Source organism: Cololabis saira, chromosome 1 (genome assembly GCF_033807715.1).
Source record: "Cololabis saira isolate AMF1-May2022 chromosome 1, fColSai1.1, whole genome shotgun sequence".
Lineage (NCBI taxonomy): Eukaryota > Metazoa > Chordata > Actinopteri > Beloniformes > Belonidae > Cololabis > Cololabis saira.
In genome coordinates this window covers 17435597-17448134 of record NC_084587.1, presented here as the reverse complement: position 1 = coordinate 17448134, position 12538 = coordinate 17435597, and the positions used below count along the sequence as shown (strand labels likewise).

At 40.9% G+C, this 12538-nt stretch overlaps 1 protein-coding gene across 1 annotated transcript in view; it reads left to right on the top strand.

The window, feature by feature from the left end:
* Positions 1-12538, top strand: part of adgrl3.1 (adhesion G protein-coupled receptor L3.1) — a 187812-nt gene that overhangs the window by 88172 nt on the left and 87102 nt on the right. The window contains exons 6-7 of the mRNA XM_061715075.1: positions 6636-6650; positions 9134-9922. Of these exons, the coding sequence (XP_061571059.1) occupies positions 6636-6650; positions 9134-9922 (804 nt within the window). The remainder of the gene's footprint in view (positions 1-6635; positions 6651-9133; positions 9923-12538) is intronic.

The window sequence follows — 12538 nt, the reverse complement described above, 5'->3', positions numbered from 1 at the left end:
TGGAAAGGCTTCCGTCGCCACCCGTCGACGCCAGATCGGGAGCGTGCCCAGAACCTACTCACACATTACACACACTCATGAACACACACTGTCTCACCTCCTTAATAAACCATACGTTTTCAATAAAAATGCTAATTATCATCACACTGCAGCAGCGTCAGGTTAACACCGCTCCTGCATGCGTGTGGAGTGCAGGAGAAAGAGAAATAAAGAGGGAAAACTGGAGAAGACACCCGAAGTACAGTGCAAGATCTGTACTCCACATTTTAATGAATAATTAGATGCTTTTTAATGAATGTGGAAGCAGACGGGCGACACGTCCTTATTATTCTGCTTGTGTTTTCTTATATTCATTCTGAATATCACATGAAATCCACGAGGATATGCTCTCTGCAGCTGCATAGGTAGCTGCGCAGTTTAAGTGGTTTTGCAAATAATCTTCCAGTGATACTGGGTAGATGAAACATGCCGCACCCTCCGTGGGATTCGGCTCTGAAAAATGCTGAAGGAGAAGCTGACAAGAGCCAACTGAGGAGATTTTCTTCCAAGCTGTCATCACCCACATTGTTTCACTCATTGCTGAAATTAGCGAGAAGGGAGAAGACTCGAGCTGCCCTTGACAAAACCTTGAAGTTTCAACAGATGCCTTGGCTTAGCCGACGTATATTGTCGGTTCCTGCACGCGTGCTGAAAAATGACCGTCTGTGATCTATGAGAAACTTGATTTCTTACCCTTGTCTTGAAGATTAAAAAAGAGACACCTGGAAGAAAAAAAAAAAAATCTTGCAATAAGCTCACCGGCGGAGACGTCCATTAATCTAGTGATACATGGAGCCGCTGCACAAATTGAATGACATTTGTTTGACATTTTCTTTGCCATTTGGTATACTTGTTGCCGCCACACTTTCATTTAAAATCTATTAGTTGCCGGCAACCTTGAACTCTACTTGTTTTTGCTCGGTGTCTGGGAGCTGCGCGGGAGCCTCAGGTACCGGGAAGGCCTTGCTGTTCTCGTGTCATCTATCCCCGTCCTCTTCGACGGGATGTGCCTCTTGGAATCACGTTTGCGTGTAGTTCAGTAATACTCGTTGTGTACATCATGTCTGTACAGTCTCGTACTTTTCCGTCCAAGCTTTCTTCAAAAGGAAACTGCCTCCCCACGGTGAACCATTTCTTTTTTTAACTTTTAATGTCACACATGCAGGCACACACACACACACACACACACACACACACACACACACACACAAACATACGTGCACACGTGCACATACACGGTTGTTTTCATCCACGTATTTGCCACGATCTTCTTCCCAGAGATTGTTTATTTATCGGGATTTGTGCTAAGCTTCACCAGTTACCATGTATTTTTTATGAGTCCAGGACTCAGTGATTGCTGCTTGCTTGCTTGTGCTTAGGAATGTGTGTGTGTGTTTGTGCGTGTGTGTGTGTGTGAGTGTTTTTTTTTGCATCTGTGTATTTCTTTATGTCACATATGTTATTTTTCTTGCAGTGAATGATGACTTTTAGCTTTAATAGAAAAGACTTATGCGTGTAGCGCATGTGCGCTATATATAATCATATGCCATTATACAATTGAGGCTGGTGTGCTGCCGGCAGGAAAACTTAGGAGGATTCAAAAGACCCCTGCACAAATAGAAATCACTATTCTTAGTGGCTGTGCGTGTAGTTTTAGCATTACACTTAAATAAAATAAAGCTGTGTAATTGTATGTACACAATGAGTTACAAATGAGCCAAACATTTGGTTTCCGTTTGGTAAAATGATGGCAACATTAAGTTATTTTAATGTTTGTAAGTCTTTCTTGGTTTCTGTTTGGTTATGCTTCAGCCCTCTTTCGTTCCCTTTTACTTCCTGTCTCCTGTTTTGTGTTTAGTTTGTTGGCTTAAATTCCTGTTTTATATGGAAACTGTCATTCCTCGTCTATGAGGTTTTTGTTTGACTTCCTTTGTAGGTCCCTGAGGTTACCTGATGTGATTTGCCTACCCGATTAGACTTCCTGTTACTTTTGGAGGTTTATGTCACTATTCCACCCTGATGAGTTCTAGGCATTAAAAACTTCAGATTTGACACATTTTTCATGAATAGTACTTGCTTAAATACCTTTGTCTTTAAGTTTAACACCATGTCATTTCTTTAAAAAGTCAATGATGCAAACTCTACATCCCTCAATTCATTTGATGAATAAGTTAAAAGAAATTACAATCTCACTAATGTATATTGTCATACTTACAGTATGTAGGACAAATGTGAGAATATTATTTCCCCAACTCAAGTAAACACAAATCATGTGGTTACATTACTCAAGATTTTGATTTCAAATCTAGTATAAAAGTATAGTTTATATCTAGGTATAGCTATAGTATGTCTAGTATAAAATCTAGTGTGTATGTATATATATATATATATATATATATATATATATATATATATATATATATATATATATATATATACACACAAACACGTATGGTCAAAATCAAAAAAGAGACTGCAGAAAGCAGAAAGAGAAAAGGGTAGCCAATAGTCACCAGCTTGTTTATACATTAACTGTGTTATTCACACAACACTTGCTAGTGTTAGCTTCCCAATATTCAAATAATATCCAAATTCAAAAAATATTTTTTTTGCCACCTCTTTTGTCCATATGCGAGGAATTTGGAAATATGTCGGGTTTTAAAATTAACTGGTCTAAATCTGCTCTCCTACATCTGAATGACTCTCTCAAACAATCTCTTCTTCCAGATAACATTCCTGTAGTACAACTGTTTAAATATTTAGGAATTGAAATTTTTCCCTCTTTAAATTAGATCGTTAGGTATAATTATCTTCTTGCCCTAGACAACGTCCTGAGGGACATGGACCGGTGGAGTAGTCTCCCTATTTCTATTAGAGCTTGGGTATCTATTATAAAAATGAATGTCCTACCCAGGATCAATTTGATCATCTCTATGGTCCCTCTTCCTCCTCCATCTTAATACTGGAGCAAACTCCGATCTGTAATCATCAAATTTATCTGGAATCGAAAGCGTTCACGTCTGAAATTGTCTACTCTAGAGAGGAGGAGGGAGGATGGTGGAATGGCCGTTCCTAACTTTGAACTTTACTCCTGGTTGTTTGTGTTCAGGTCTCTGCTCTCCTGGTTTGATCCACGTTCCTCTGTATCTTGGCGCGTGTTAGAAACTGGTATAGTGCATCCTTGGGCACTTGAAGATATCCTTTTTATTAATATGTCCAAAAACCAATGTCAGTTACGTTTCGGTCCCATTATTTCTCATCTGGTGAAGATTTGGCGATTAGCAGAAACACACTGCCATATCTCTTGCAATTGGCACACTTTGTCTCCAATATTTATTAATAAAGCACTCCTGATTGGTGGAAGACCTATATCTGCTCCCCAATGGGAACATAAGGGTGTTCACTATCTTAAAGACATTTATAATGACCAAGGACTACTTTCTTTTCCTGATATCAAGAATGCATTTGATCTGCCAGGTTCCTCCTTTTTCTTTTATCTACAGTTGAGAGCAGTACTCAGGGCTCATGGCGTCTCCTGGCAAAGCTCTTTACCTGCTCACCCGCTTCGAGAATTATTTGTTAAACATGCCAAAAATAAGAGGATGGTATCTAAGATCTTCAGATCTAAGATCGACTACCCTCCCATTGGTCAATTCTGGAGCAATGTTGCATCCAAACTGTCTGAATTGCTACTAATAACAGTACCTGTTTCTACATGTGTGTTGGTTCTGAATGACCTATCCATCCTTAATCTTTCCAAGCTTAATAAGCGGGTCATTTTTGCTGGATTGACTGCAGCCAAGAAAATGATTGCTACTTGTTGGAAACCGCCTCATTTTCTTACAGTCAAGGCCTAGATCCTTTGCTTTCTGGACGTTGTATATCTGGAGTTCTCCACAGCCCGAATCAATGGTGCTAATGAGCGCATTCTAGATTATTGGCGTTGTATTGCTGATTTGCTGAAAGACATGCTGTGATTTTTTCGTAATTTTCTATCACTAGCGCTTTCATTTTTTGTGCGTTCCCCGTTGTCTGGTTCCCTCTGTCTTTTCTGTCTCATTTTATATGTTGGTGTATGTGTGTATCTGTATGTTCTGTATACTTTTAATGTATTATCATTATTATTATTTTTTATTTATTTATTTATTTATTTTTGTTTTGTTTTTGTTTTTCATTATTAGTATTTCGTATTGTTTTGTGCCCTGTTGACATGTTCCCCCCGTCCTGGGCAGTTCTGTGCTTGTGGTATAGTTTATTTGTGTTATAATTATTTAATAATAAAATAAAAATTTGATCACCAAAAAACGTTTTTAATCCCCAAACGGTGTTAATTAAATCAGATGATATTTATCCACTATATGGATAGTCTAGTAATTTGAGTGAGGAAAGTAAATATTCACTAGGTTGTGTACACAGCCACTGAAAATGATTGCAGTTTGGGATCAAATGTAGATTTCTCAGAACCTGTAGCCTCTTACCATCTGCAACATCTTTGTAGGTGTTACGGGTGGTTATAAATGGCGTTAAAAATATGAGGCTTCCTTGCACAAGGTTGTGGGAATCTCAATGCCCAATTTATTACATATGCAACTTTCGAACATAAATAAACATTTAAACACTTTTAGTCTCATTAAAAAAAAAAACATATTGGATTCACTCATTTGATTTCACATCCATGACAGTTCTGAAGGGGATTAATTTTTTGTACCATGCCAGGGGAATTTATATAGATCATTAAATGGATTTCTAATTTAACTGAATAACGCGCTATCACTTTCTCATCCATATTCATCATGCTGCTGTACTTGGTGAAGCAACCAGCTGTCTTTAGGAAGTCAGCGTCGGCTTCAATGACAGTCATTTTTTATTTCACTGCCGAGAAGATGTTTAGCAGTATATTCTGCTGTAAACGTCTGTCAACAGATATTTCGGTTGGGATCTGCTGAAGGAGCTGGTAGCCAGAGCTAACTTTGATTGACATACGTTGGGTGTGTTCCCATCGACCTCCCGAGTAACATGGCGTAGGAAGAAGAACGTGCTTCAAAACCGTTCCTCAGAATCCATTTGGTCGTGACCTAATGCTTCATCCATTGTTTATTTTACAGTGTATGGCTGGTACACAGTTATGTGTCTCCTGTTGGCTGGCCAGTCCAACTAAATTTTTTGATCATAAAAAATATATCATCTCCAGTGCATAAGCCAAAAAAAAAGAAGCGGTTTGGGGTAGAGACTCCTATATACTGATGAAGAATAATTTAGTAAAGTCACTTTAATGTGCTAGAAAGCTAGCTGACAGTTAAAACTAGGGGTCGCATTTGGCTGAATGTAGCTTTGACTTCACACACTATTATCCATAATTCTGTCCTACTCATATCATCCTATGGATTCAGCTGTAGCTACGCTATAGATATCTTAGTAAACACTGACACTCAGTGGAAACAAGCAAAATAGTAAAATAGTAAATTTTATTGTTGCATTGGAGACATTGATGTATGACTGTTTAGTATGTACATTTGGTGCAGAATGTACTTGGGACTGGGGAAGTGGGGTTTGGAAAGGAGCCCAACATCATATTCCTTCAAAAGGCCCAAAATTTCTAGCGGTGTCCTTGCTTTGAGCACACTCCTCTTCATTCCTCTCCTCTTGTACCCTCGTTTCCTCTCGCGTCTCATGGGACTAGTTCCATGCTGCAGGTCTCTAACGGTCTTGAAAGACACAAGGGCACAGCCCGCAGGATTAGGTTTCTGCCTTGTTCACATTCCTCTCAGTCCCCCCGGGAGCAAGGTGGAATGAAATTCATATGTTTAAGAGGTTTCTGGGAAGTCTGCGCCTTTGAATACAGCGTGTTGGGAAGCTCTCTGGATAGTGCTTTATGTGTAATAGACAGAGAGCCAGTGTTGAGATTGATGCTAACCTGAGAATTCAGCATGCCGCCACCTCCACACAGTCCCTGACACAGTCACACAGATTACATGACAAGCACAAAGCATTACCTCACCCACTGTGCATCGGAAGGCATTTTAATGTGGCAGTTTTGGCTGGTTCACTGACATGCATTCCCAGTAATCAAATCAGTTTTTATAGTTTTCATTACTCTGTTGCTATTAGCATGCATTAAAGGAGTTCATTATCTTAGGTCATTTTGTTTTGCTTTGTTTTGATCTAAGGGATAAGACCACCAGAGACACTGTGAATGTGTGTCTGTGTGTGTGCTTGTTGTGTCATCCTCTTATGTGTTTGATCTCAGAATCCTTCAGCCTCTTTTTGTTTCTGTCTGCGTCTCTGTTCCCCCATATGTGCGTGCGCAACATTTGTTAGATGCAATCCTGTCAGATAGCTTTCCCGCTGCAGTGCAGTCTTCTCAGACGTTTATGTAATGCTATTACCAATCACACATGGAGAGCATCCTGGCAGTCTCACAAGGTTAGGATGAAATATGAGAAAGATTATGGTGATCTGAGATTGTATTATCATGATTTCCCTATTATTGCATCATTAATCTATTTTTGTCTCTTGTCTCTATCTCTTTCTCTCCCTTATTGCCCCCCCCCCCCCCCCCCTCCTCCTTCAATTTTTTCTGCCAATGGCTCATGCAGAAGTAGAACAAAAAGGTAAGTCTGTGACTTGAATGCACACTCAGACACACATGCTCAGAACCTGGTATTGGCCATCACATTTTGGTCTCTGTGCCTGAAACACTTTGTACTTTGTGGCAGCATGACATCTCCTTCAAAGTCACTGCTGCTGCTGGATGTTCAGACAGCTGGCATATAGAGGGAATTTAGAAACACAGATTCTCATTAGACACACTCGAGAGCCATACTATTCCATGGCATTGTGCAGAATGTCACGTAACAATCGCTCCCTGGTTTGAATACATTTGACAATTGAGCCATTGAACAGAGAATGACATTTATACACGGCAAAAACTAATTTCTAAGAAATTTAAAAAGCCCAGTTTCAAGGACATTAGTAAACTATTGTCAATCGTTTTTATTGTTTTAAGAATTCTAGTCAAGAGCAATATTCTTTCCCCATTGGCATATATATTTCTGCTTAAAACAAAACAATTGTGACTACATTTATGGAATATTGGGCTTATTTCTAGAGGGCCTCTTTTTGCAGTGTATTTAATACATTTAATAATACCAATTCCCCCTAAAATTAGGGCGTTCATAAAAATGAAATGCAAAGATTTGCAAATCTCACAAACCCTAATTTTATTCACAACAGACCACAAAAAACATATCAAATGCTGAAAGTGAAGCATTTTGTAATTTTGTGAAAAATATTAGCTCATTTTGAATTTGAGTGCAGAAACATAAAAAAAGTTGGGGCACAGGGGCAACAAATGGCTAGAACAGTAAGTGGTACTTACAAAAAACCCCATAGGAACATCTTACAGCACCACAGGTTAATTGGCCGCAATCATTGGCATGGTTAAGGTACAAAATTTGCATTTTAGAGAGGACTGAGTGTCTCAGAATAAAAGGTGGGTGGAGGTTCACTTATCTGTGTAAAAACTGTTTCTACAACATTGTGAACCAGCTTTGAAACAATCTCCCTTTAGTGTAACAATTCAGAAGTTTTTTTAATGTGTCATTAAAACACATCTTCGATGCATAATATCATTACAAGATTCCAAGAATACAGAGAAATCTCTGTATGTGAGGGATATGGTTGAAAAAGTATTTTTCAGAGGATGAGAAAGATTATGGTGATCATCTTGTTTTAACCACATAATGCATCCATTTCAAAAGCATGTTTCATAATAGACTAGTTTGGGTATTGAACTGGCCAAAAATCCCAGTCCAGATCGTTCACCAGTTGAACAGTTTGTGCATTATGGAACAAACAAAAGAGAGAGAGAAAACAAACAGACCCAGGAGTAAAAAAAACAACAAAACAAAACAAAAAACAAATAAAACCCAGGAATATTGAGCAAATAACTGGGGATGCTACACAGTGGTGCATTGCCCTGTCCCATCTTTTTTCTTGTTGTTCTTGACATGTTACTGCCATCAAGTTCACAATGACCCTACCTTTTTATTTTGTCAAAGTCCCCTTGGGCAGGACACCAGGGATTATGTTTAGGAAAGGTATCCGATGTAAAACCTTTTCCAAATCAATATGTGGTTCGCAACAATTTGCTGAAGTGACCTCTAAGGAAGGGAAGACGTTTCTTTCCTGCTTTCTTCTGCTGTAATTCAAACATGGGTTAATGAGATATGCCAAATTTTTGCAATCAATTTTTAATAAAATGTTACAAAGTGATCCAATTGTTTTTAGAATTGCAGTTGTATTTCAGATGCTTCTCTATGGTACTGCAGTGAATGCAAGTGAAGCCAGTGTAGATTCAGTCAAAATTCCAAAGCTTTTGTGTGAAGTCTGCAATAGTACCACTGAGAAGAAAGCGAAAATGATGCACATCTGGCTGGTCTGTATGTGTCTGCTACGCGGATGCGACAGCATTCCAGTTAAATTACAAAGGTTCTTGTGATTGGCTGCAGTGGCTTGCCAGAATTTACCACATCTCCCACATCCCTCATAAAAACTGACCCCATATTCCAAGATGGGAATACTGCGCAAGGGGTGGGGAAAAAGAAAAAAATGACTAAAACAACTGCAAAAGGAGCAGATGATAAAAGATTTGTGTGGCTCCACAGTTGGTGGTTACTGACAGAAATAGAGAGGGAGCGAAAGGAAGAAAGGCCTGTGAGACTAATGAGGAACTGAGGAGGGAGGAAGAAATGGGAATAAAGGGAAAAGGGTGAAAGTAGAACAAAATGTGTCATTTTCTCTTCATCTCTTAACTGTGAGAACGGCTTATCTGTTGAATAGAAGGCATGCTGTTGTTGTGCTTAAGAGTGACAGTGACTATACAACACCCAAATCACAACACAGTAAGCCTATCATGTCATCATAATTCAATAGTAGTTAAAGTTAAGTAAGAACACTGTTTTATTTATGGAGCTTTATGAAAAGGGGCAAACACAGCACAGGCACTTTCAGGAACTCTGCAGAGAATATATGACATTTCTAAATAAGTGCAAGTAAACCTTAATCGTTAAAATGTTGTCACTTGTTTTTTTAGTATTTCTGTGCCCCGGCATCCTACGGGGAGTATACCAAAGTGAACATCTCTTTGAGTCAGACCATCAGTCTGGTGCATGGTGCAAAGACCCTCTGCAGGCCTCTGACAAGATCTACTACATGCCCTGGACACCATACCGCACGGACACATTGACAGAGTACTCATCAAAAGAGGACTTCATCGCAGGCCGCCCCACCACCACATACAAACTGCCCCATCGGGTGGATGGGACTGGCTTTGTCGTCTACGATGGCGCGTTGTTCTTCAACAAAGAGCGCACTCGCAACATTGTAAAGTTTGACCTACGCACACGCATCAAAAGTGGCGAGGCAATTATTGCCAATGCCAACTACCACGACACCTCACCGTACCGCTGGGGGGGCAAGTCCGACATTGACCTTGGCGTGGATGAGAATGGGCTGTGGGTCATCTATGCAACAGAGCAGAATAACGGGCGAATCGTGGTGAGCCAGCTAAACCCCTACACGTTGCGCATCGAAGGCTCATGGGACACCAGCTACGACAAGCGCTCTGCCTCGAATGCCTTCATGATCTGTGGAGTCCTGTATGTGGTCAAGACTGTCTATGAAGATGACGACAACGAAGGGACAGGGAACAAGATTGACTACATGTACAACACCGACAAGAGCAAGGAAAGCAAGGTTAACATACCTTTCCCCAATTCCTATCAGTACATAGCTGCAGTGGATTACAACCCAAGAGACAACCTGCTATATGTGTGGAATAATTACCATGTGGTCAAGTACTCACTGGACTTTGGCAACAATGGTAAGTCCAATTCAATAACTCTTCCTCTACTTCTTTGTACTCTCATATTTTGCCTTTCTTAATGAAATGTATGGGACACTGTGTCCATCCACCCATCCATCCATCCATCCATCCATCCATCCATCCATCCATGAACTTCCATTGATCTGTTTGAGTCACCTAAGCAGAGAGGCCCAGAACTCACTCTCCCCAGCCACCTCCTTCAGCTCGGCCAGTCGTGAGATATAATCTCTCTAGCATGTCCTGGGTTTTTCTTGGAGCCTTTTGTTGAACATGCCCAAAACACCTCCCCAGGGAGGCGTTCAGTAGGCATTCTAACCAGACAGTGTGAACTCTACCACCCTAAGTGGCTCCATCTCATAAGTGACTCTACACTGAGTACCTCCCAAAAGGTGGAAGTTCTCATCGCTAGGGGAGAAAGGAAATTAATTTCAGCAGCCGTGCCATTCTTGCAGTCAACACCTACAGTTCATTACTGTAGTGAGGGAGGTAACAATTTTTAGATTGGATCTGGCTAATATTGCTGGATGATGAACCCGTGTTTCAGGCAATGTAAACGCAGGGCGTGTTATCTGTCACCTCGTGCCTAAAGTCGAGTTGAGGGGAAGGAAGGCGAGTCGGGAGGCGCGATCCACAAAACTTAAAGGGGACGTATTATGAAAAACACGTTTTTTCTTGCTTTAACATATATAAAGTCTCCCCTCAGCTTGCCAACTCAGAGAAGGAGGAAAGCAACCATGCTGCAGTGTCTGTACAGCCCGCCCGGATGAGCCATCCAGTCTGATGTGGCTTTTACAAGCCTTTCAGATTCTGCGCCCGTCGTTACATAACGACGGGCGCGATTTACATAGGTTGGCCTCTAATGCGTGAAACCACGCCCACAACTAACTCTGGCCGGAACAACAACAACTCCGCCGGCCGGAGCTTCCGCCATTTTTTTATGCGTCATTCAGGCAGCCAATCAGCACAGTGCCTCATTATCATAGCCGCCCCGCCCACTCAGAATCCCGCATAGATAAGGAGTTTAGAGACTGGGATGATAAAGACATGGTTTAGAGGCTGAATTTCTAATTTATTTAGCAAAAACAATCAAAAGCTTGTTTTTAAGACATTCAAGGCCTGTTTAAAGTAGGTATTATGTGCCATAATAGGTCCCCTTTAAAGTAATATGTGTGGGTGTGTAAAACAACGTATTACCCCTACATCAGCAAGATTTATACACCGTCAGACAGGTGTAATTTCAAAACGAGCATGGATGAACATTAGGATGAGCATTTCTTGGCTGGGTTTTGCTTTTAGCTATGGACCATCCTTGGTGGTTCCGGACATACGCCGGTTTATGGGGTCCCCGGCTCCGAGGCTGAGTAGCTTGCGGATCTCCTTGTCTCTACAGATATTCATCTTTCAAATATATGCCCTACGTGTGACCTCCTGCTGCTGTTGTTACTCTTATCAGTTGTTGCCCTTATTTTATAAAATAATAATAATGAATTAAAAAATAACAACCTCCCCTGGTGGGTGGCACTGAGCTTACATGGTCAACAAACCCCTGCCACCCCGCATTAGTTCTACTACTACTACTGCCATTTAGCAGACGCTTTTATCGAAAGCGCATAGTAACTGAGATACACACCATGGAGCAATTATGGTTAAGGCCTTGCTCAGGGGCCCAACGTGGTTCATCTTGATTGCCATTCCGGGGCTTGAACCGGGGTCCCAAGCCCACCTCTGTAGCCACTAAACTACCACCCCCGGTTAGTAGTTCTGTGTACATTAAACCAAACCAGCGGTTAAGACTACCCTCAGAGGGGTTATTCGCAGGGCAGCTCGACATGCCACCCCACGTCGGTCAATGTAAAAGGGCCATGCGACACTCTACATGCTAGATCCATGCGTTAAATGCGGGGTATTCGCCAACGTAAAAGGGCCTAAACATTGACCAGCTTTGCCTTTTGGCTCAGGTCCCTCTTCACCAAAACACCTCTGCTTCATTCTTCCCTCAGTCATAAGTAAAACTCTAAGAAACGTCAACTCCTCCACTTGAGGAAGCACATCACTCCCGACTCAAAGAGGGTTGTCTCTTTTCGACTGAGAACCATGATCTCAATGGGGCTAATTCTCATTCCACTCAGCAGTGAACCACACCATACTAATAGAACCACATCATCTGCAAAAAGCAGAGATGGAATACTGAGGCAAAAAGTTATGTTGCCACCATGAACTATGATTTTTTTCCTTTTAAATGTTTATCAGTTGTGACATCAGGCATCTTAACAGGCACCAGTAATATTCCTCTATGAAGTTCTGTGAAAGAACTTGTAAAAAGCAAGAAAAAAACAAAGACGTCATGAATCACAATCATGACTTCTCTGCCACCCTGCACCTGTGTTCAAGAATGCATAAAGTTCCTGTTGTACAGCTGCCATTCAATCGACCAGTGTCACTGAAAGAAATAGATGTAAGCAGAGTTTCTATTTGTGGAAATCAGAAAGACATTACAAAGACTACCTTGATCTGCTTTAGAAGAATATCTCTAACTCTTGCTTTATTTAGTGCACCACTTGCCAGCTTTCTCTTTAGATTCCATGGCTGCTAAACAAATCAAAGTGCACACTT